General features: G+C 38.3%; 1 protein-coding gene across 2 annotated transcripts; it reads left to right on the top strand.

Annotated features, from left to right (window-relative positions):
• Positions 1–235: 235 nt before the first annotated feature.
• Positions 236–25,384, top strand: MRPL22 (mitochondrial ribosomal protein L22). Of its 2 annotated transcripts, XM_008692461.2 has the most exons (7): positions 236–301; positions 384–426; positions 6,849–6,984; positions 12,520–12,585; positions 13,592–13,669; positions 18,552–18,621; positions 25,091–25,384. In XM_008692461.2, the coding sequence occupies exons 1-7, from the start codon at positions 238–240 to the stop codon at positions 25,300–25,302; spliced, it is 669 nt and encodes a 222-aa protein (XP_008690683.2). In that variant the 5' UTR covers positions 236–237; the 3' UTR covers positions 25,303–25,384. The 2 variants fall into 2 exon arrangements, with proteins under 2 accessions (XP_008690683.2, XP_040486313.1); XM_040630379.1 differs by lacking the exon at positions 12,520–12,585.
• Positions 25,385–26,104: the final 720 nt, after the last annotated feature.

The raw sequence follows: 26,104 nt of genomic DNA, 5'->3' as shown, positions 1-26,104 counted from the left end.
GCCACTTGTGAGGTGAAGTTTCTCAATTTTTCTGGATCTTGATGAATGTCCGGAAACTCACTAGTTTTGGCCTTTATTAAAGTCATGCATTCCCACGCAAGGCTGGCCGGATCACACCTCAAGCGCAGGCGGCGTGTTCGCAGTCTCCAAGACAGCATCCCGGGTGTAAATAACTGCTGGGTCTCCCGTAGGGGAGGGCAACCTGAGAGTCGCGCATGCGCTTTGCCCTGGCAGTGCATGAACTCGGTGGCTTCCGTAGAGGGAGGGAGAAAGATGGCGGCGGCAGTACTGGAACATATGGGTAGGGATTTTTTAGTGGTTTAGGCGCGGTGGAAAGGAGTGGAGGTGGGAGTCTGAACTGACCGCTTGTGTTAATGTTTCAGGTGCATTATGGATGCAGAATCTGAGGGGGAAGCTGGCCTTAGGGTAAGTTTTTCGCCTCGGAGTTGCAGACGGCTCAAGGCCACCTTCCCAGTTTGTCAGTTAATTGCTGAGGGTTTATGCATGCCACCTTCAGCATTTAGGCTCTGGGGCTGTGGAAGCGAAAGAGACAGTCAGTCTCTGCTTCGTCACTCCATCTTTCCGCCGCCGCATTCCATAACTCAGGGAAACAGGATAACCTGTTACGGGACGTTGTATCTCTTTTTAAAACAATCTCTGAACATGGTTACACTCTCCCAACCATGTTTGGAGCGTCCGACTTTTCTAGTTACCTCTCTGGTTACTTGCTTACCTGAGCAGGGACTGTGTTGTAGGCAACCGCGCTTTATTTACAACGTGTCTAGCATTGTGTTACACGCTTTATATGCGTTATCGCATTCTCATAACATCTTGCATAGTGTAGGTATTGCTACACCCATTTTTCGGACAATGACATTGAAGCTCCCCAAAGTCAAATAACTTTCCTAAGGCTCCCCTAATCATTGGAAGTTTTAAAGCTTTATACTGTATTCTCTAGAGCGTTCTTAGACCTCAGGACAAATGCGTTTTTTTAAGGCTATAGAATGCAGTTAAGTCAGGACTGGTAAGGAGCCTTTTGCTGTCACTTTCTCGTCCCTATTCCCCTCTTCTGCAGTATAGCTATTGATATTTGGAGATTGATTATTTGAGTGTAAATTGTCTGATTGGCACATTTGTTGGAATTTATTTTGGTTTAGTTCATAGGCTTCAGAGACAGATAAGTTGGGTGTGAATCCACTTTTTAAACTGTATGATTTTGGAAAAGTTACTTATCTTTTCTAGGTTTTAGTACTTACATATGGTAGGAGAGTAATATTGGTACCTATGTCATAGATTTTTTATGAGGGTTAAATGAGGTAATGCATATGAAGTGTTTAGTATAGTGCATGGCATATAACAATCCCACCCTAAGTTCTAGCTGCCATTATTGTTTTTATCATTATAAATTATTACTGAGTTCCCATTATATTTAGCTCTGTTTCCAGTTCTTCGGTCAGGGGACCGAAGAGGTGGGCTAAAAAAGAAAATTGGAGGCACTGTCCCTTAGGACTTGTCTATGCTTTGCTTTTTTTAGATTATCTCTTACTATTCCACCCTAGCTATGCTAATTTACTTCATCTGAATATGCTGTCATTTATTTGCTTCTTGGCTTTCATGTTGTGCCTTCACTTCCTGTCTATAATATGAGTTCTAATTATTTAAACCCTGTTCAAATGTTTCTTACTTAGATTTATCAGATCTCACTAAAAGGAAAGAAATTAATCTTTCCTTTTAGCATGTGTGCCTCGAATAGTGGCTTCATGTTATGTGTCTGTGCTCTTTACTAGCTTGTATGCCCTGGATAGATAGGGACAGTTCTTGTTTCTCTTTGTAGTTACAGGTTAGGTAGGGTCTTGCACAAAGTGAATATTTTGTTAATGTTTGTTGACTTAAATTGTCCTGCGCTGACTTATCCTTGGAAGCTCTGAGCAAGCAACTTAAGCAGTTTGTCTTCAGTCTTTTCATCTATGTAATACAGGATTTTGCTGGATAATCCCTAAGGCTCTTTTTAGTCCTGAAGTTATATAATTTTATGAATCCCTATTCTGGACTTTCTTTCTTTCTTTTCGTTTTTCTTTCTTTCTTTCTTTCTTTCTCTCTCTCTCTCTCTCTCTCGTTCGTTCGTTCGTTTATTTTAGAGAGGGGTGGGAGTGGCAGAGGGAGAGGGAGAGTGAATCCCAAGCAGACTGCCCATGGAGCACAGAGCCTGAGGTGGGGCTTGATAAAGGATCCTGAGATCATAACCTGAGCTGAAATCAAGAGTCAGACACTTCACTGACTGAGCCACCCAGGCTCCCCGAAAATCTGGCTTATTAACCATCCACATGTGTATGAGATGGTAACAAGAACCTTTTGAAACAGAGAAGTCATGCTCTGTAGTCTGCAAAAGCTCTTGCCCCCCCCACCCCCTTTTCCCTTTCACTTTAGCTGTTAGTGACTTTCAACTGGGGGCAGTTTTGCCCCCACCCACTACCTCCAGCCCCTTGAGACATTTGGCAATGTCTGGAGACATTTTGGTTGTCACAACTCAGGGGGTGCTACTGAAATTTCGTGGCTAGAGGTGAGGAATTCTAAATATCCTACAAGACACAGGACAGTCCCTACAACAAAGAATGATCTGGCCCCAAATGTCAATATTGCAGAGAAACTGTTTGCTGAACTCTTGTTTCCTTGTTTGATTGTCCTTGACTTTCACAAAATGGAATTGAGTTATGACAATACACATATCACTTTAGTCCTTTATTTTAGATTCTAATTGAGGCAAGACGGAGGATGTTCTTTTATTCAGTCTCAAGTGTGGGATTAACTTAATGTTAACAGAAGTACATTGGGAACAAAGAATTTTTTACCTTGATGCATATAATAGCATGATATTCTCATGTTGAGCCAGAGGCCAGTATCATCTTCACTTGGGATTTGGGTATATCTTGTACTAAAGTTCAAAATGAACTTTGAGCAATAAATAGGAAGTATTATTTCTCAAATTGTGACTTTTTTTTTTTTTTTTTAAGATCTTATTGATTTGAGGCAGGCAGAGAGCGCATGAGAAGTACGAGCTAGGGGGAATGGCAGGCAGAGGGAGAAGCAGACTCACCGCTGAGTAGGAAGCCTGATGTGGAACTCGATCCCAGGACCCTGGGATCTGACCTGAGCTGAAAGCAGACACTTAAGTGACTGAGCCACCTGAGCGCCCCTCAAATTGTGATTTTAGAAACTTTCAGATACTGTTTTACCTGAATTCTTAATCCTAAAACTTGCTTTGTATCTGCTACTTTTCAATGTCTAATGGTTATGGGAAGAATTTGGAAAAGTGATACTTAAACTGAATCCTTAAGTATTGGTAGGTGGAAGGCACGGAGAGTAACCAGGAGTAAGGAAGGTCATATGCTAGTTTCAGTATACCTCCCACTTTCCCTTTGGGCTCTGGCAGTCTCACCATAATGTGGGCACCTGTGTATCTGCTGTGTGTACAGGCACTTTGGAATGTTGGTTCAGGCCTACCTTTCTCCCTCCACCCTACAGAGGTCTAGTGAAGCTAAAAGGATTTGAGCTTCCCAATAAACGAAAGGATATTATAAATATCAATAATGATACTTGACTTTCAAAATGATAACAAGTTGATCCTGGATGCATTTCATTTTTTTTAAAAGGTTTTAACTAGTTTTGATCCTTTAGAATGCTAACAATGAACTAGAGTGCTAGGCAGCCTTAAAATTTAATATTTGTTGGAAAAAATTTTACAGAAGGAAATGGATTCCAGCAATAACTCAGGTTCTCATTTGCTAATTCCACAAATTTCCTTTTCTTGAGTTTGTTTTCTCTAGTGAGTCTTCACAGTTTTTCCTACATAAAAAGGTCTTAAAAGTTCTAAGTTTCGAATTACGTAGTTAAGTTTTGAATTAAAGATTTTCAATTTATGATTGCTTCATTTTCTGCTTTAATTCGGTGTTATTTCAACAGTTGACCAGGAGAGGGCGTATAAGAACTTTTAATATAATACACTCCTGAATTAAGTGCTCTGTTTGGAATAGTATTTTAATTTAATTTGATTACAGTTGTTTAGTATTTGCTTGATAATTCATTTTATGAGCCATTTGAGCCCTGAAAGTATTGTAGGTATTTAGACATCTTTGTCATTATTTATTCGTAATGTGTTTAATTTATTAAGCACCATATTTAATTCATTGAATGTGTATTGATTTGAGTATAAGACTAGATATGATGGATACAGAAGGCACAGGCCTCACCCTCAAGCATTCTTTCAGACTGGTTGGTATAACCGTGGTTTCATTGAAGAAGGATTAAATAGAAGCCAAGGGATTTGTTTCTGTAATCCTGTGTCAACAATGAGTTTCAAGATAGAATTAAGGTTCAGAGAGCCCCTAGAGATGATGTACTCCAATTCCTCTTTTCATAAAAAACCGGAGGCCCAAAGAGTTGATAAACTTAGTGTACCCCTGAATTACAGCAGCATAGAAGCAAACGATCATGATCACAAACACGAGAAGAAGGTTTGAAATTGTGTAATATAAAGTTTACAGTTCATAGTGTTCAGTTTTTTGGAGAACAGGAGAGATGAACTGTTCAGAGAGCCTGATTTAAAATTAATACTAGCCATCAGTGTTTATCATCTGCTAGACACTGTAGGGTGCAGTGCGTTAATCATTTATCCACCACCGACAGAATGAAGTCGGTATTATTCTTCTCATTCTAAAAGTAATAACATCAATTTTATTGAGCTCTTTTACGTATGAGGTTAAGTATTTTACCTAAAGTATCTTTGTTGAGCTCCTTAAACCTATGAGGTAATTACGGTTATTATTCCATCTACCAATGAGAAAACTGAGCTCTGGAAAGTTATGTGACTTCCTCAAGGTCATTTACCTTGTATTAGAGTTAAGATTTAGACTCAGGTTTACTTGACTCCACAGTCTCTACCCTCATCCCTTGGCTTATGGTTTTTTTAGGAAATTCTGCCCTCTAACATCATGCATCCTAATCTCGTGCTTTTCAGTTAAAAATAGTGGAACCTAAATGTGGATGGCAAAGGTTTTGTCACATATTTTGATGGTACTGATCTTAATATCAGGCTGTAAAGGTGAATTTGAGGTAGAGTAGGAGAAATGAACCAGTAGGAGAATAGATTTTTAAAATTCTTTAGTCTAGGAGAGCCTGGGTGGCTCAGTTCCCCACTCAGGGGGGCGTCTGCTTCAGGATTCTCTCTCTCTCCCTCTGCCCCTCCCCCTGCTCACGCTTGCTCGCATTCTCTCTCTAATACATCTTAAAGAAAAATTCTTTAGTCTGAATGGCTTAAAAACTACAAACAAAGGCCTTGCTAACTGTATTATCCAGTTGCATAAATTGTGTGAAGATCTGCCAGTTTATTAAATATTTACTCAGTATCTATGTGCCAGATATTGTCCTTAGTGCTAGAACACAGAGGATGGTGTACTTGCCCTCAGAATGCTCAAAAGCACATTTACTACAGGAACTCACTCTTCTACAGCCACCTCACAGTACCATAGTCCCAGCTCACTGCTGCATGGCTGGCAGGAACAGAAGATGAAGATAGTAGGGAGAGTGGTTGTCTGGGAGAAGGGATCAGGTGAGGCCTTGCATTGAGGTGCCCTTTGAGCTGGAGCTTAAAATAGGATAAACATTTCATTCAGGAGGTGATTATTGAGGAAAAAACAATAAATCAAAAGTATAAAGATGAAGGTACGTGGTTTGTTCAGAGAACAAGGAATGTTTGTGTGGCCAGGCCGTAAGGTGAATGAGCCAAGATGGCCAGGTTGGGGTTAGATTATAAAAGGCCTTCTGTGTCTTCCTAGGAGTTTAGACTCTATATTCTGTACCACAGGGAAATACCAAGTTTGTGTGTTATTTGGATATACCCAGACATACAAAAGTAGATAATATGACGAACCCTCATGAACTTATCACCCAACTTCAACTCATGGCCAATTTTGCTTTATCTATGGCCCCTACTCTCTCCCATCATATTTTGAAACAAATCCCAGACACCATATTATTTAATTCATAAATATTTCACTATATATCTCACTAAAAAGTATCAAATGTTCAGTTAATGTTCAAATTTCCAATGGTTAATAACTGTCGTACATTTAAAATTGTAGTAATCAATATATTGAAATTAATTGATATTTCTTTTAAGTCTCTTAATCGGTAGGTTCTTTATTCAGCTTTTTCTTTTTCCCCTTCTAGTTTATTTGTTGAAGAAAGTAGGCTGTTTGTCTTGTAGAATTCGTACAGCTTGGATTTTGCCGAGTGCATTCCTCTCATATTGTTTAACATGTTCTCCTGTCTCTGTATTTCCTGTATTGAATGTAGAAGCTCCATTAATTCAGATTTGGTTTTTGCGGAAAGACTACTTCATGGCTGGTGGGTAGTGATTTCTTTCCCCAGGAGGCATGTAATGCCAGCTTTATCTATTAATTTCTTAGGGATTACAAAATATTGTGATTTGTCTTGCCTACTCCACAAAATTGAGGAATTCCACAGGTCAGGTCAGGGATCCATTGTATCTTTAAGTCTATTTTAGGACTGAGCTGGCTTATATTAGAGAGTCAATATTTTTTGGCCACTCAGGGCAAGAGATCTTGAGTTAATATCTGTTTATTATTTGACTTATGTGGTGATCAACTTTTTACTCTTAGCTTTCAGTGAACTAGCTCTTTATGGTATTTTATCTAGAATTGTTCCCTGTTAATTAACATCTAGACTGTTTCCTCTTGTGATCCTTAAATAGTTTTGATCAGAAAGGAGCTGATGTGGTTCAGGAGATTCGTAAGCTCTGGAAAAAATTCTAAGTGTCTTTTGTTTTACAGGCTTCTTTCATCTTATAATGTTTTACCCCGATTACATATCCACACGAGTGGGTCTCTGGACACTTCTCAAAAATGGGAAAAGAAGAATAAAATTGTTTATCCTCCACAATTGCCTGGAGAACCTCGGAGACCAGCAGTAAGTTTGTGGGTAGAAATAATCTCTTGGGGCACCTGGGTGGCTCAGTTGATTGAGTGTCCAACTCTTGGTTTTGGCTCAGGTCGTGATCTCGCAGTTGTGGGAGTGAGCTGCGCATTGGTCTCTGAGCTCGAGCTCGGTGCAGAGTCCGCTTCAGATTCTTTCTCCCTCCCCCTCTACCCCTTCCCCTCTGCTTCTCCCCCTCGAGTGCACGTCCTCTCTCTCTAAAATAAATAAAATCATTTTTTTAAAAAAGAAATTATCTCTTAATTTTGATAAAAAGCTCTTACCCTTTTGTGGCTAGAATTGATTTATTGTTCCATGTGAAGGAAAGGGAAAAAGTATACCACAATTTGTGTGATCATTAGATTGATATAGAAGATGTTCTAGATTTATCTTCTTGGTAGTTTTAAAAGGTTGTCTTTGGGGGCGCCTGGGTGGCACAGCGGTTAAGCGTCTGCCTTTGGCTCAGGGCGTGATCCCTGCGTTATGGGATTGAGCCCCACATCAGGCTCCTCCGCTATGAGCCTGCTTCTTCCTCTCCCACTCCCCCTGCTTGTGTTCCCTCTCTCACTGGCTGTCTCTATCTCTGTCGAATAAATAAATAAAATCTTAAAAAAAAAAAAAAAAGGTTGTCTTTGTTTTACTTGTTTGCCTTAATTTAACCTTCTGTTTGGAGGCTTTAACTCTAAAACTCTAATAGCTTGAGACATACTGACAGATTTTTGACTCTTAAGAGACTTGCTAATGCGTTCTTGGTAGTGGAGCATGAGGCGTTGGCAAGGATGACTTAAACCATTGACTGTGTTTAAATCATATGTTTGGTTTTCCAACGTCTTAAATTTCAACATAGACACACTTAGTTGTGATTTTTTTGTGATTGTAATTCACAAACCTTTGAACTAAGGTTTGAATTTAATCATTGGATTCCTTTCAAAGATACGGAGTTTTATCTCATCTTTAGCTGCTTGAAATTCTTTTACCCTCTCCCAACTGCTTGTGAGTGCTCTAGTCTGAGATACAAGACTAATTTCCAGCTTAATGTGAATTTGCGGTAGAATACATAGGTATTTGTTAAAAAGGTTAAACAAGTAATGATAGCATAAATGAGATGGAAACATTTGAATCCTTAAGAAAATAAATGTGGTGCTTGGAAATAGAATTAATTATTAATTAATAATTTATTAATACATTCAGTGGTGTTAATTATAAATCATTCAGTTCAGAAAACATCTTTTAAAGACCTTTGGGATTTAAAACTACCAAATAATCAATATCATCTAAGTAATGTCGTTTGCTTAGTTTTTATATGAATTTGACAGCTTGCCTTTTATTAGGATTCGGTTGGTAAGGATTGGTCTGAGGGAGTTAATTTATTGATTTAAAGAGCTCCCACCTCATTGGGGAATAAGGGGGAAAAGAGATGCTAATAGTTTAAACAAATAACTTTCTAGCTTTCATATTTTATTTTGCCATCAGAACTTAAAACTTAGATTTGTGACAGAATCTGTGCTATTAAGTATTGACTCCATTTTATAATTAAGCAAAGTTTAGGAAAAGTTACGTATTTGTACAAATATCATAAATAAAATATTTCCTATTATTAATGAGCTTTCTTTACTTCTTACTTGAGCTCTTTGAACTTAGATATTATTGAGAAAGAAATCCTAACATTTGTCATGTCCAGAGTCTAAAAGCAAAATTTTGTATTTTATAGTACTAGTCTTTTTGGATATTAAACTAAATGTAATTTAGGATATATCCCAACTGGCAAAATTCAGGTAGTTAATAGTAGATCACAGATTTCGAGTGAGTAATCCTTTTGGGAACAAATCATGACTTTTAGAAAATACTTTAACATTTTCTGACGTTAAATAGTACTTCATAAATTGACATTGGTGCATCATGTATACCTGTTATGATATTAAAATGATACTTAAGTATTAATGCCCTTCATTTAAATACCTAACTTAAAAATGGAATAGCTTGCACACCTAGCCACATAGTTCTTATACTGTCATTATGTGCATTGTGACCTTGTACTTGCCAGTCTGCTAACCACAAATTTAAAAAATTAGTTTATCCCTAATTTAAAAGAGGGTCAGACAGGGGTGCCTGGATGGCTCAGTCAGTTAAATGTCCCACACTTGGTTTTGGCTCAGGTCATGATCTCAGGATGGTGAGATTGAGCCCGGTGGCAGGCTCTGCCCTCAGAGGGGAGTCTGCTTAAGATTCTTTCTCTCCCTCTGACCCTCCTCCTAATTTGTGCTCCCCATTTCTCTCTCTTTCTCTCTCTCTCTCTCAAATGAATACATCTTAGAAAAAAATAAAATGGGGTCAGATAATATTTACCATTCTAACTCATTCTGATCTTCAGCATTGAAATATGCAGTTAAATAATAGTGGATCAGGGGTGCCTGGGTGGCTCAGTCCATTAAGCGTCTTCCTTTACCTCAGGTCCTAATCCTAGGATCCTGGGATTGAGCCCTGCATCAGGCTCCCTGTTTGTCAGGGGGCCTGCTTCTCCTTTTCCCTCTGCCCTTCCTTCCTGCTTATTATGTGCTTTCTCTCTTTCTTTCTCAAATAAATAAATAAATAAAATCTTTGAAAAAATAATAGTGGATCAGTAGTGAGTAAATCCTATAGCAGTAAGTTAAAACGAATGTCACCAATTTAGGCATGTTTCAGGCCATTCCTATTATCTTTAAGACTATTTTTTAAATTTAGTTAGCACCAATTTCCAAACAATATAGATTCCCGTGTAGACTTTATCTCTTGGCTGTGACTTCATCATGGTGAAGAAAATGAGCAAGAGAGAAATTACATGGCTTTCTTCATAATAGTCAGCCCTTGTTAATTTCAGCTTGGGTTTACTTTTGCAATATCTATGAGGAAAACTATGTTAAATAAACTAAAAATCTAGTGAGACTGTATCAAAACTGTTTGAACAACCCTTTCAATAGGAGGCATGTTTTTAATTTATGGATTGACACACTGGTAATAAGTCATACTTATAAGTCATTATGTGGATACCATAAGGCCCTAGTTTGGACTCCTATTAGGTGACACTTTTTTTTTGAGAGAGAGAGTGTGGGGGTGGGGTGGCAGGGGCAAGAAGGGGCAGAGAGAGAGGGAGAATCTCAAGCAGGCTCCACACCCCAGTGCAGAGCCCCATGCGGAGCTCAGTCTCACAACCCTGAGATCATGACCTGAGCCGAAATCGAGAGTTGGACACCTAACTGACCGAGCCACCCAGGCTCCCCATTAGGTGACACTTTTTTTTTTTTTTAATCATTTGAGTTATTACATGCATTTTAAAATAAATTAGTTTCTTTAAAAGTTACTGGTTTAGACATTTCATAATTTAAACTTACTTTTACTTCATTTGAATTACTACTGCACATTATGTCCTAACTTAACTTTATTTAATTTACTGTATAGGTTGGTTAATAGTGACATTTAACTGGACCTCCTGACCTCCAACTTTGCCACTGTATCTATTTGCTATGATAGATTTGTCTGATCTATCTTTAGAAAATGCCTTTAGACACTGCACCTGCCTAAAGTAAATGTTGAGCTTTTTTGTTTTATAAGAGCATGATTGAATAACTTTCTTCTTTTTTGGTAAATACTTGATTCCTTTTTTCCCCATGCTCCTGCCAGGAGGACAATATCTTTTTTTACAAAATGTGAAGATAATCATATACAGTTCAGGTTTGGAGATAGCCCACCATGGGAAACCAAGAATTGAAGGGTTTCTATATAAAAGATTTTATTGAGTGTATTAATTTTTGCAGATGAATATTATCAGTCATGACAGTTCTTTCCTCTCTCTGCTCCCCTGGACACTTTATTGCTGAAAACGTAATTAGGCTATTGCTACAGTTTTCAGCCTGTCAGCTTCTATTGCAACTGAAATGAAATCTGCTACATATTGAAAGATGGCCACCTGAGAAAACTCTGCTGTTTCTAAGGCATTTGAAAATTTCCAGCAGGAGTCAGAATGTTAGAAAGTTCTGAGGTCTCCTTGCTATTGTTTGCTTTGACAAATGTTTTCTAATTGTTTTAAAGGGGCAATATAGTATAGTAGTGGAAGGAATGTGGGTTTTATAGTCATAGGGGAACTTTTAAGATACACTTGCCAGACATTGTGTTAGACACTTCATATTCTTCCTGTATGGTGCTTTGACTTCCAGCTTTGTCTTTCGCAAACTTTGTGATCTTAGATAAGTCATTTGATTTTTCTGTTTTTTTTTTCTAGTTTTTACTTTGTGAAAGGATTATTATTATTATTTTTTAAAGATTTTTAAAATTTATTCGACAGAGAGAGAGACAGCCAGCGAGAGAGGGAACACAAGCAGGGGAAGTGGGAGAGGAAGAAGCAGGCTCATAGTGGAGGAGCCTGATGTGGGGCTCGATCCCATAACGCCAGGATCATGCCCTGAGCCAAAGGCAGACGCTTAACCGCTGTGCCACCCAGGCGCCCCTATTTTTTTTAATTTAAATTCAGTTATCCAACACATAGTACATCATTAGTTTTTGATATAATGTTCAATGAAAGGATTATTTTTTTAAAAGAGGTATTTATTTGAGAGAGAGAGAAAGAGACTGGGGGCGGGGGAGGGGCAGGGAGAGAGAGAGAGAATCTCAAGCAGACTCTGTACTGAGTGTGGAGCCCAACACGGGGCTCCATCCCACGACCCTGAGATCATGACCTGAGCTGAAACCAAGAGTCTGATGCTTAACCAACTAAGCCACCCAGTGCCCCTGTAAAAGGATCATAAAGTGTTTTCTCTCCCAACTCATAGAGTTAGATCAAATGAAATAATGGGCTTGGAAAGTGCTTTGTCAACTGTAAATTGTTTAATCGATTATTGATTAAAAAATTAAGTGGGATATACTTACTACTCTAAATAGAAGATAATAAAAACTGACATTTACTAGGATCTTACCAGGTGTTAGACACTGCAAAATGCCTTCTTTATGTAGATTATTGTCTTTAATTCTTACTATATTTTTATGAGGTTGGTACTATTATCTTCGTTTCAAAGAAGAGGAAACTTAGGTTAAACAGCTTGGTTTCTGTAGCTAGTAGATGGTAAAACTAGAATTCAGACCCACGCAGTCTGATTCTAGGACCTATGCTCTTGACCAAACACCTAAAAGGTCCTGTGAAGCCACTTATTTTGTCCATTTCACCATATTTTCTTATTTTCCCCACTGATAGGAAACTTTTTTTTCTTGTACCTTTTCTTTTGTTCTTTCGTCCAGCTAAATGTTTTTATTTAGATCTTTTACTCTTCCTCTGGATAGAAATGTTGCAAATATTGACACAAAGTAGCCATTTTGTAGTTTCTTTCACTGCTTTGATGATCTTTTTAACATAGATAGACTTTGGAAAAATACAATTTAGTGTTTGTTTTTCTTGTGGCAGCATTTTCATTAGGCAGAAACAGTTAAAGCTTTATTAACAGTGAATGTTAATGTTATTTTGATAAATTTGCTAACTTTTCTTTTCTTTTCCCTATTCGTAAGGAAATCTACCACTGTCGAAGGCAAATAAAATACAGCAAAGATAAGATGTGGTATTTGGCAAAATTGGTAAGCTAAAATGACATTACCATATAATACTCAGGAAAAGAAGCAGGGAATTTTCCCCCAGGATTTGAAAAATTAAAAAAATTTGTCCTTATTTCTCCAAAAACTGAGGAATATAATTACATGTTCACACAATTGGTAGGTAATCCACAAATGATTGCTCAGAGATGAGTGATTTTGCTTAATTTTTACCTTTCTTCTGAGAAACTGAATCATGTTGGATACATAGATATTTAGAACAAAGGTGTTAGGAATGTGTACCCTGAGAGAATTGAGGAAGCAAGCTTGTTTATCTTAAAAGTTGATTCAACCTATTTCAAAACGATTGCTTTTTAACATTTTTCCTGGGAGAATGAAATTTATCTATGAGAGAAGACAAAGCCCCTGATAAATATAATACACTTATTCTGCAGAAGAAAATGCCTTTCATGCGTAGTGTGGTGCTCGCCACCCTGTGATCTCTGTTATGTGTGCTCTCTCAATATTACTAAAACATTTATAGTCTAGGTTTTATGGTTAAAATATTTGTTTGATTTTTCACTTAAAGAGGGTGGCATCCCTTCTCAAACTTGTTTTCTTCTTTTCTGCCTACATTTAGTTAGCTATTTTTATTTTATTTTATTTTATTTTTTTTAAAGATTTTATTTATTTACTTGACAGAGGGAGACAGCCAGCGAGAGAGGGAACACAAGCAGGGGAGTGGGAGAGGAAGAAGCAGGCTCATAGTGGAGGAGCCTGATGTGGGGCTCGATCCCATAACGCCGGGATCACGCCCTGAGCCAAAGGCAGACGCTTAACGACTGTGCCACCCGGGCGCCCCAGCAATTTTTATTTTTAATTTTTTAAATCCCACCCCCAGTTTTATTGAGGTATAATTGACATATAACTAGTTAATTATTTTTAGAAGTTGTTTGTATTATGTAAGGCTCTTACTTTTCATTGCAAAGGGAACATTGACTTTGTAAACTAATTTGTTTATCTTCTCTTGTCTGTTACCCTTTAATTCTAGATACGAGGAATGTCCATTGACCAGGCTTTGGCTCAACTGGAATTCTGTGACAAAAAGGGGGCCCAAATAATTAAAGAGGTAAACTAAGATTTGTGGGGAGGGAGTGCATAGCTGTCTTGCTGGTGTTGGTAAGGTTAGCCTAAATCCTGAATTACCTGGTGTAAATGCATAGTTCATATAATACAGATTCAGGGCACTCAGTTTTATTAATGTCCTTGTACCTTAGGAATGCTGAATGCCTTAAGTATATTTTTTTTCCGGAGATGCTTTTATTTGCACCAGACATTTATTCATTTTTTACTGTCTGTCTGTGTGTCAATTCCATAACTGAGAACTTATGATTTTATGACTAATTGTGTAGAAAGACCACTTGCTGGGACTCAGGAGACTTAGAGTCTAGTCTTTTCTGTGACAGTTTCTATTGTGACGATGGGCAAAACACTTAACCTGTCTGGTTCCGTTTTTCTTATTTGTAAACTGGTTGGAATTGGATTAAATGATTTCTAAAGACCCTTCCAGCTCTGAATGTAGCTGAATCACTATGTACAGATGTGCTAATAGTATTTGCGTGGACTCATTCTAGGCACATGGTGTTTGTTGGTTTTTTGTTTTTGGTTTGTTTTTTGTTGTTGTTGTTGTTTTTTTAAGATTTTATTTATTTATTTATTTATTTATTTATTTATTTATTTGACACAGAGAGAGAGAGCCAGTAAGAGAAGGAACACAAGCAGAGGGAGTGGGAGAGGAAGAAGCAGGCTGCCAGCGGAGCAGGGAGCCCAATGCGAGGCTTGATCCCAGAACTCTGGGAACCGAAGGCAGATGCTTAATGACTGAGCCACCTAGGAGCCCCAGAGTTGTTGTTTTTTTTTTTTTTTTGCGACATTTATCAATCATATTAGTTTTTTCAGAGAACCAGTTCCTGGTTTCTTTGATCTGTTCTATTGTTTTTTTAGTTTCTTTATCATTTATTTCTGCTCTAATCTTTATTATTTCTTTCCTTCTGTTGGCTTTAGTGATAGCATTTGTTGTTCTTTTTCTAGCTCCTTTAGGTGTAAGATTAAGTTGTTTATTTGAGACTTTTCTTGCTTCTTGAGGTAGGCCTACCTTGCTATACACTTTTCTCTTAGGACTGCTTTTCCTGAATCCCAAAGGTTGTGTTTTCATTTTCATTCTTTCCCTATATTTTTAAAATTTCTTCTTTGATTTCCTGATTGATGCATTTATTGTTTAGTAGCTTGTTGTTTAACCTCCATGTATTTGTGGTCCTTCCAAATTTTTTCTTGTGGTTGACTTCTAGTTTCATAGTGTTACAGTCTTTAGAAAAGGTGCATGGTATGATTTCAGTCTTTTTGTATTTGTTGAGACCTGTTTTGTGACCTAAATAGGATCTATTCTAGAGAATGTTCCATGTGCACTTGAAAAGAATGTGTATTCTGCTGCTTTAGGATGGAATGTTCTGACCATATCTGTTAAGTCCATGTGTCATTCAAAGCCATTGTTCCGTGTTGATTTTCTGTTTAAATGATCTGTCCATTGGTGTAAGAGGGGTATTAAAGTCCCCTACTATTATTGTATTATTAACCATTAATTCTTTTATGTTTGTTATTAATTGTTTTGTATATTTGGGTGCTCCCGTGTTTGGCACATAAATATTTACAACTGTTATATGTTCTTGTTGGATTGTCCCCTTTATGATTATATAAGCTCTTCTTTGTCTCTTTTTACAGTCTTTGTTTTAAAGTCCAGTTTGTCCGATATAAGTATTGCTAATCCGGCTTTCTTTTGAAATTCATTTGTGTGATAAGTGTTTCTCCACCACTCACTTTCAACTGCAGATATTTTTAGGACTAAAATGGGTCTTCTGTAGGCAGCATAGAGATGGGTCTTGTTTTTTTTATCCATTCTGACACTCTGTCTTTGATTGGAGCGTTTAGTCCATTTACATTCAAAGTAATAATTTATTTGTTCTTTTAAAGTAATTATTCATAGATATATATTTATTGCCATTTTATTACTTGTTTTGTTGTTGTTTCTGGAGATTTTCTCTGACCCTTTCTTGTCTTTTTCACTTCTGATCTCTCCTTTGCACTCAAAGAGTCCCCTTTAATATTTCTTGCAGGGCTGGTTTAGTGGTCATGAACTCCTTTAGTTTTTGTTTGTCTGGGAAACTTTTTATCTTTCCTTCTATTCTGAATGATAGCTGGATAGGGTATTCTTGGCTGCAGATTTTTCTTATGCAGCACATTGAATATATTATGTCATTCCCTTCTGGCTTTCCAAGTTTCTGTTGAGAAATCTGTAGCTAGCATTATGGGTTTTCCCTTGTAGGTTAAGGACTTCTTTTGTCTCGCTGCTTTTGATTTTTTTTTTCTTTATCACTATATTTTGTAAATTTAATTACAATGTGTTGGTGTTGGCCTTCTTTTATTGATTTTGATGGGAGTTCTCTGGACCCCTGGATCTGGATGTCTCTTTCCTTCCCCAGATTAGGGAGGTTTTCTGCTATTGTTTCTTAAAGTAAATTTTCTTCCCCCTCTTCTCTCTCTTCTTCTGGGACTCCTATAATACGAATGTTATTACGTTTGATGGAGTCACTGTGTTCCCTAAGTCAGTTTTCGTGTTCCATAAGTCTTCTTTTTCTTTTTTGTTCAGTTCATTATTTTCCATTATTTTGTCTTCTATGTCACTAATTCATTTCTCTGCTTTTTCCAGCCTGATGCTCATTGCATCAAGCCTGTTTCCAATCTCCTTTATTGCATTCTTCATCTTTGGTTTTTTTTTAAACTCTTATTTCTATGCTAAGGGTCTCACTGATGTCTTCCATTCTTTTGTCAAGTGCAGTGAGTGTCCTTATGATCATTGCTTTAAATTCTTGATCAGGCATGTTACTTATATCTGTTCCACTTAGATCTCTGGCCATGCCCTTATTTTGTTCTTTTATTTGGAATAAATTCCTCCATCTTGGCATTCTGTCTAAGTCTGTAGATTCTTCTGTGTGTTAGGAAAGCTAGTTATGTCTCCTGTTCCTGAAAGTAATGACCTTATGAAGAAGGGATGAAGTAGTGCCCAGGGCCTGATGCTTCAGGGAGTGTCTTTGGTGTGTGCTTTGTGTGTTCTCCTGTTGTGCTCTGGCTGTTCTATCCTCAGGTCATCTGTACAGGCTCTCCTTGCTTGTTGTGGGCAGTGTTTGTTCCCTGGCCTGAATGGGGCAAGTTTTAACTAGATATGCTCTGGTCTGCTTGTGAAATGAGACCTGTCACCACCTCCACTGCAACTATGGCCCTGCAAAACTCTCTGGTCAGGAGACATGGTGTAGGCAGGGATTTGTGCTGGTCCTCTGGGGGAGGGACCTACCATGCTGGGTCTGAGGCAAGTTTGACTGAGAGGGACAGTCCCACCAGAGCACAGGGGGTTGGGACTTGGTGGATGCAAATTAGGCAGCCAGTGTTGGTGCTGAGCTGCTTCCCTCAGGTGGCTGTGAGTTTATACTTAGAGGTGGGGAGGGAAATGGCACCACCCAGCTCCTTTGTTCCCAGAGGTCTCTGTGTATGCCACCTCTCAGGGAAGTGCTCTGAGAAGAGTGAATAATCTCCCCACAGTGTGCCCCAGATGCTCTCCAGATCACTATTTCCATGATGTCTTCCCCTGGGTTGTTTGCCTGCCTTCTCTCCAGGAGTAATACAGTACCCTCTGGGGTCTATTCTCAGCCAAGCCTGATGACCATTAAAACTCCAGGCTTTAAGCCCCACTGTTTGTAAGAACTCACGAAATTCAGCCCCTCTTGTTTTCCAAGCCAGTGACTATGGGGAAACGTTCTCGTGCATTCTCCTGTGTGCTCCTCTCTCACCCTTATTTGTGACGATGTCTCCCTCCCCTCTGCAGCACCTGCAATCCATTTCTCCACTAAACCATGTCCCTGCACTTCCTACCTTTCTCAATGTGGATACATGGTGTTCTTCTTTTAAAATGCTGGATTGAGGATATCTGGGGATATCAACAGTATTTTCTCCATTTCAGTTAATTCTCACTTAAAGCGAGATCTTTTTAGTTTAGTAGTTCAGTAGTTTAGATTGATGGGTTCAGACTTCAAGAGATTCCATTGTAATATCTGTATTTAAATTTAGTTCATAATGCAATGACTAAGCATCTTTTGTGTACTCAGCGTTGTATTGTATTCTTCATTTTTAAATGAGTGAAAGATCTAGTTTTTGTTTTTTTTTTTTTAAAGATTTATTTATTTACTTATTAGAGAGTGTGTGCTTTTAAATAAGCGAGCAAGGGGAGGGCAGAGGAAGAAAGAGAGAGAGAATCCCAAGTAGACTCTGTGTTGAGCACAGAGCCTGATGCAGGGCTTGATCTCACGACCCTGAGTTCATGACCTGAGCTGAAATCAAGAGTTGATGCCTAACCAACTGAGCCACCCAGGCACCCCATGGTTTCTGTTATTTTAAAAAATGTGTTCTGGAGCAGGTTACCTTAATTCAAAATATCTACAGCGTATAAATTTAATAATTCTTAAATATTTCAAGTGTGATTTTCTCTACTTGTTTGATGTGTTTATGGTTATTTTGGATCCAAAGTTTAAGAATTTTCAATAAGATTTAGCTCTTAAGTTTCTTGAACTTCTTGACAATCTCTGGCTCAAAGGCTTAATGCTTATCACCAAGGGTACTGCTACCAGTGCTGCTGTTTCCTCCTTTCCAGCTCATACATCCCATTGTACACTGAGCAGGATGGACCATGTTGCCTTCATTCACAGTTCTTGTCTGAGGAAGGAAAGCTCAGTGTATCCCTTCTCCTTAGTACTGTTATTATTTAATAGTCTCTTATTAAAATTGGCTATAAAACAAAGGCATGTGATTAGCAGTCATATTATAGAGATAACAACAAGAAATGAGAAATTTAATTCTGTTTTAGTTCAGGGTCAGCCATATCAATGCCTGTCTTTTCTTTGTTTAAGATTCTCTTAGAAGCACAAGATATGGCAGTGAGAGACCACAATGTGGAATTCAGATCCAATTTATATATAGGTAAGATGTTTAATATTCTTAGCATTGGAGAATGTCTTCCAATAGTGATGCCAAGTTCATTATCTAACAATAGTCTTTGATATCTAACTACTTAGGACTGGGTTTGCCAGTGAAAATTGCTGGTAATAGCTTATTCTTCTGCCTTCAGCGTGCTAATGTTAGTCTGTTATAAATGGTAATAACCTCACTGCTTTATTGTTACCTGTTCTGTAATGCAAGTGAGGTCATGAAACTGATTGCCAATAATTATTTAATAATGTAACCAGATGATGGTACATGGAGTAGCCCTTTAATCATGATAAAACTAAGAAGGAACAACTGATTTTTTAAAAAAATGAATTCTTTGTCAACCTGAAAAAGGTAAATAAAGAATCACTGGTGGATTTTTAAAAATCTTTATCTATAATGTGCCAAGCCAGGTGCCCAGTCCATAAAGGTGTCCCGTAATTTAACCTTCCAATTATGAGAATGGAAAATCTGTTGAATTGTAAAAGCCAAGGCTCAGATGACCCAGATGTGTTTGTTTCCTTTTGTTATTACATTCTGAAGCATGATCTCAGGCTTTGTATGCTTGCTCCATATCAAGTTAAATTAACGTAAGTGAAAATGCTTTGGGAAGCATGATGCACCATACAAATGTAAGGGATTTTTGTTGTTGTATACCTTCACACAGCTCTTTTTCTAGAAAGAGATCATTGCTTATTACAAAGCTCCCTTGCCCCCCTCCCAACACCACAGTAAAGTGGAGTGGAGGGTGGAGTTGCTGTTTTCCTCTCACTTCAGCAGCAATTATTCCTAACCTCAGCAATTTTGTAATCACACAAAGATGTTGATGTCGAAGCAAAATTTCCTCAATCTGCCAAACCTATGTATAAGAAGAACTGAAGATATTTTAAATTCACGTTTTGGGGAACTGCTTCTCTCCAAATAGAGGGGAAAAGTCTGAATTATTATGGGAGAAATTAGTTGTACATTATGATTTTTTAACAATTAGAGTAAAAACAAGTCATCTAAATTCTACTTTGTCATATTACTTCCACCCTGCTGGAGGTATTTATTCTGGTTAGGTTAAAATTCTACCTCAGCTAACCTGGAATTGATGCTGGCAACCATACCTACTCCTGAAATTCAAATGACTTACAATTTTCAATTGAAATATCTTTTTTTTTTTCTTAAGTCTGAATTTTGTACAACTGATTATATTCTGATACATGCATAGATGCAGAGAGAAATCAAAATGGCATCTCAGAAGATGCAGGGCCATAGAGTTACTCCTAAGCTTTTTCTTCTGAGAGCAGCATGAATAAATAATGCAGGGAGGGCCCAGAATCATTGGAAGAGATGAAACAGATGAAAAGCAAGACCATTTGAGTAAAACCTCTTGGTGACCTTTCGTGCTTTATGACTGGATATCAAATCCAATTTAATTAATTTTATTCATTTTCATAGGAATATGGCCTTCTTAGCTGACAGACAAAAACTTTGTAATGGAATTCAGATACAAATGAAATAGAATTTGTCTTTAAATCCTTCTCAGTAATTTTAGTAAAGAGAGAAAGGGTGAGGAGCTTCATCTTGGCTTCCCAAACGGAGAAGCAAAGTCCAGTGTTGCCATTAAGCAAAAATAAACTTAACCAGTCCTGCACAAATGGGCCTTTAATTCATCAGTCTCCTTATGCATGTTTCTGCTGAAAAATCTCTGCTGCACCTGCACCTTTTTTTCATCCGGTTTTGTGTAAAAATCTCTTCTCTCGAGCAGGGCTGATAAATTTGGATTTTTCTTACAATTATAGAAACTCATTTGCTAAGTATTTTGCTGCCCAATTCTTTTATGAAGGTAAAAGAGGAGTATATTCAGGAAGATGAGGTATCTTACTGTGACATGTCAGGCATTTTATCCCTGGATTTGCCAGACTTCCTTCGTAAGAATCATCTGAGGTTTTTAGTAAAAAATACAGATTCCCAGGACCCACCCCAGAGCCACTGGGTCTGAAACCTCCGGGGAGAGGCCTGGAGAGCTATTTGTTTAATAAATATCCCAGTGCTTCGTACCTACAAAATATGAGAAACTGATTTTTCTCATTGTATTCTTGGAAAAGGCCAGGCATTTCATTCCCTAGATAAATGTCTTTTCGAGTTTTGAAAGACTCGTCACTTGTTGGCTACAATTTCAGCTCAGCAGTGGCTCCTCAGTCTCTTGACATAAGTAAGTACAGGCATTTGAAGGGAAGTGCTTTTTTGGTAGCGTATGTTCTCATTATATGGTAATTCCTTCAAATGCCTGTCATCAGTCTAAAGCTAATACCTGGTGTTGCATGACCACAGATTTTGAAAATTCATTTCCTTTCCAAACTTATAATGATGACTAATGGCACTGTGAATAGACCTTAACAAGTGGACATGGACTAATAAAATGTCACTGTTTAGTGATTCATGGCATCTAAAGTGATTCACTTGAGGGAAAGTGATTGACTTTGTAAATCAGTCTTCTGGGCTAAGAGTGATGAAGGGGGAAGAAGGTTCCAATTTTAAAATGTCAAGATTCACATTTACCTAAATAGCAATAGGAAATATTGACAATATTTTAAATATTCTTGGTACCTGCTGGGCATCATCTGTAGATGAGCATCATCTTGGGCATAATCTTTAGGCTGTTCCCATTTTTGAGATGTCTTAATGTTTTTTCTCTGTTTCAGAAAGTATTTGAGTACTTTCCATGTGCGTACTGCCCACACAGTTAGGTGATGGTATACCTTATTAAAGCAGTTTAAAACATTTAGCACATACGGTTTTGTTCTTTGACAGTAGTGGTCCTTTGGAAGGATACATAAATTGTGTTTCTGAGTTGGAACAAACCATATATGTTATTAGTACTGTATGCACTTGGAAAACTTTGAAACTTATTTTAGAATTTGAACAAATGATAGTAATTAGCAGAGTTAGTATTTCAAAATCATTTCTATTCCTTCTTGCACATGGGGCAATACAAAAGACAGATAAGATTGTTTGAGGAAGTGACTTTTACAGATTTAACATGAACACTATACAAGGTAGCATATGGTTTGAGACCGAAAAGAATAATATAGGTAAATAGTAGAAGAAGAGGAGGTCACTATTGGTTAGATAAGTCATGGTAATTTTCTAGAAAAATTTAGCTTTTGAAGGTAAGTGTTTGGGTATCTGAAAGAGTATCCAGGAAGAAAGAAGATTTTCAGAGTGGAGTAACCACATGACCTAGGGCATATAGGTTGGAATGAGCAGTAATTGTGTGGTCCAGTGAGTAGAATAGTTGAAGGAAGCAGAGGGTTGACCTTGAGTAGATAAAACTGAAAGGGTGGATTGGGCCTAGATCCAGAGGGCTGAGCATGGCGGGCTACGGAATTTGGTTCACACGATATTGAAGAGGAACCACAGAAAGTTTTGGGGTAAGAGATTTATGTTATTAAGGCAGTGTTTTAAGGCTATTAACTATAAAGCAGTGGTTTTGAAATTGTGCTGTGGGGCCTCCAGGGGTGGGGTATAGGGCAAACAGAAGGGGTCCTTCATACCTGGGTCACTGCTGCAGCCTTGGAGCCCAGGATGGAGCCTGGCACGCCGCAGGAACTCAGAAATATTTGGTGAGTGAATGGCACAGTTTTGGATCTCTCCCTACTCATGTTTTAATTAGAACAGAGCCACAGGACAGTGGGCTTCTATTTATTGTTTCATTTTCATTGAAATGGTTCTATATAAAAGCAGTTAAAACCTCTAACATACAGAATTAGTAAAAGAGACTGGAGGAGGAGAAACCAGAAACCAGTTTGGAATCTATACTCCTCAGTCCTGATTTCATTCAGGCATCATAGTGGCTGGGTTGCAAATTGCCATTACACTGTATTAAAGAATCCTGGTGTTTCAGAAGAATTAATGTTTTTGTTCTGATATAAAAAATGTGTCATCATGTGCTACAAGATAGGCAGATGGTATTTTATGGCTTTAGGATGAAATCATGACTGGCATTTAGCAGATACTGATGTTTGCTCTTAGCATTTGGGGGAGGTGGAAAATGGTAGTTAACACAGACCCCGATAGGCTGATCATTGTGCTTGGATAGGTTATGTAGTACTGCATAGTTGGCTAATTCAGATACTATTTTCACTGGAGTAGTGTTCCTTTTCCTCAGACTGTTTAGAAATGGGTGTTCAAGTCGAGTAGAGTCGCAGTTTTGGCTGGAAGCAGCCATCATGTTTGTAAAATGCCTTTTAGAAGACTTCTACACTTTTTCTAGTGTCATTGTGCTTATTTGTAGGTTTCCTCCTGACAGGTAGATCCAGAGGAACGAGTGGTACTTCATTCTAAAGTGATTTGTGTAATTTGGCTTTCTCTGGAAATCCTCAAACACATTTCTTTAGCGCCCGGTGATGAAGTTGGTATAAGGACAGTAGCTCTTTCCTTATCTCACGGAGGCCCTAGGCAGTTTTCTTAATCACTCTCATCCTTAGCTTTGTCTCTGGCCAAGCTAGGATGTTTCTGCTGAAACCCATTTCATGAGAGGACTGTAGTTAGAGAGTTATCAAGTGTATACTTAGACATAGTCCCTGTATTTATAAAGTTATGTCACAGTAAGAATATAAGAATGGTGAGTATTGAAGTGGATTAATTTGATATGTCTTCTCTAGGTTTGGCTACTAAATAAATTCAGAAAATAATAGAAGGTGGTTACTCTGATTTACTGTGGGTGAAAACTGGTGAACAGATTTCTTCTTAACTAGTATTGGAAAAATTTCTTTAAATTTTACAAGGTCAGACGTTGACATGCAGAATTGGGGAGGGAAGATAAGGGAGCAGTTGTGATGTGGGAATTCCTAAAATTGGCCACAAATCAGAATTACTTGGGGAAGGGGATTGGTGTTTGTTCAGAATGTAATTTCCAAGGCCCACCCCAAATACAGTAAACTAGAATCTCCAGAGATGGGGTCTCAGCATCTGCATTTAAAATATGTTCTGCAGGTCAGTCTGCTATTGCCAGAGGATCACCATTTGGGAACCTTTGGTTCTAGGGGCTCTTCACCACAGTTGGAATGAAATAAAAACTCCTTACTTCAGCCTTTAGGGCTCTCGGTAACCTTGCCTTCACCGCTGATCTCCTTCCCTTGTTTGTACCACTCTTTGCCTTGTTTACTGTGCTTCAGCAGGCTGGTGTTTTTTCTGTTTCTAAAACAAGCCAACACACCAGTCAGAATGGCTAAAATTAACAGCTCAGGAAACAACAGATGTTAGCGAGGATGCGGAGAAAGGGGAACCCTCTTGCACTGCTGATGGGAACACAAGCTGGTGCAGCCACTCTGGAAAACAGTATGGAGGGTCCTCAAAAAGTTAAAAATAGAGCTACCCTATGACCCAGCAATTGCACTACTAGGTATTTATCCAAAGAATACAAAAATAGGGATTTGAAGGGACACATGCATCCCAATGTTTTCAGCAGCAATGTCAACAATAGTCAAACTATGGAAAGAGCCCAGATGTCCGTCAACAGATGAATGGATAAAGAAAATGTGTATATATACAATGGCATTTTATTCAGCCATCAAAAAAATGAAATCTTACTATTTGCAATGACATGGATGGAACTAGAGGGTATTGTGCTAAGCAAAATAAGTCAGTCAGAGAAAGACAAATATATGATTTCATTCATATGTGGAATTTAAGAAACAAAGCAGATGAACATAGAGGAAGGGAAGGAAAAATAAGATAAGACGAAAACAGAGACACAAGCCATGAGAGACTCTTAACTATAGGGAACAAACTGAGGGTTGTTGGAGGGCAGGAGGGTGTAGGGATGGGGTAACTGGGTGATGGGCATTAAGGAGGGCATGTGATATAATGAGCACTGGGTGTTATATGCAACTGATGAATCACTAAATTCTACCTCTGAAACTAATAATACACTATATGTTAATTAAATTGAATTTAAATAAAAAATAAAACAAGCCAAGCACATTCCCACCATTGGGTCTTTGCACTTGCCTTTCCCTCTGCCCAGAATACCATGCCCCTAGATATTTGCACAGATGATTCATTCTGGTCTTGGATCGAATGTCTCTTCCTCAGAGATGCCTCTTGACACCCTTCAGTCTGATGTTGCCCCCAGCACCCCAACAGTCTCTCTCACGTCACTGTTTAATTCATTGTACTTGTCAGTGACTGGAATGATCATGTTATTTTCTGTTCTCCTCTAGAATGTACACTGCATGGAGGCAGGGCCCTTGCTCATCTTGCTCACTCTTCCCTCTCCAACACCTAGAATAGAGGTGGTCCTTAATAAGTACCCAGGAGATACTTGTTTTGAGACAAATCTGCTCTCACTAGCCAGTGAACTCATGTAGTCTTAGAATCCAGTCAAGGAAAGGACAGAAATTGCCCAGGTGATCGGGTCGTAGTCTTATGGATGCAGTCATTTCCTATAACTCTCTTTGTCTTCCCTTTCTAGCTGAGTCGAACTCAGGGCGAGGCCAGTGCCTGAAACGCATCCGATACCATGGCAGAGGTCGCTCTGGGATCATGGAGAAGGTTTTTTGCCATTATTTTGTGAAGTTGGTGGAAGGCCCCCCACCTCCACGTGAGGCACCGAAGACGGCAGTCACCCACGCCAAAGAGTATATTCAGGAGCTCCGCAACCGGACCATTATTCACACTCTGTGATGGGGGAGTCAGACTCCACCGTGTATATATTTTGCCATTTATTTCTTAAAAACAAACAGAAATTAAAGACAAATGCTTTTTATGATTTGTCATTGAGTTACTGCAATATGAAGTATAATTGCTCATTTTATATCAATATTTATAAGGTTTTGCCCAACACTTTTGAACCTCTGGGTATATTTATGCATTTGCAACTTGGAAGGGGAAATCAGCTTTAAACAGAGTATAATTCAGAAGGCTTTTCTGAGTACCTTTGCAAGGGAATGTTAACTTTCCAGCTGCAGATGACAGTTTAGATCCTGGCCTTGAGTAGAATGTTACAGAGTATAAAGCTTGTCCTTGTTTCACTTGATTTTTCTCTTTGGATTGGGGAGGAGGTGGTGGAGGTGAGCATAGCTACATGTATTTTAGGGCATTCTGTAGTTCTGTTTTTGCTTTCACTGTTGGCATAGGCCAACGGGTGAGGTATTATATTTTCCTTTACTGCTTTAGCAGTAACTTGGAATTATAGAAGTTTATTAGATACATTAATCTAGAACTCCAAGAACTATTTAACTGAGAAAGTTTTCTTCTAGTTAAATAAAGTCTGTTTTCATGTCTCCTTCCAACAATGCTTTCTATTGCTTGGATATCTTGTTCTGGATTGATTCATTTTTCAGAGTGAATTCAGTTACCTGGAGAAGAACTGGATCAGGCTGAGCATTGCATTCTAAAATAAGGCAGTAGGTGGCACTCATTTACCTCTTATTAACAGAAAATTGTTGGTATTAGACTGAGTGTTCAGCACCAGCTGGCTCTCACT

The sequence above is a fragment of the Ursus maritimus genome, unplaced genomic scaffold, assembly GCF_017311325.1.
Source record: "Ursus maritimus isolate PB19 unplaced genomic scaffold, ASM1731132v1 scaffold_15, whole genome shotgun sequence".
Classification (NCBI taxonomy): domain Eukaryota; kingdom Metazoa; phylum Chordata; class Mammalia; order Carnivora; family Ursidae; genus Ursus; species Ursus maritimus.
Note: the sequence above shows the minus strand (reverse complement) of the source record. Positions and strands in the feature narration are given on the sequence as shown.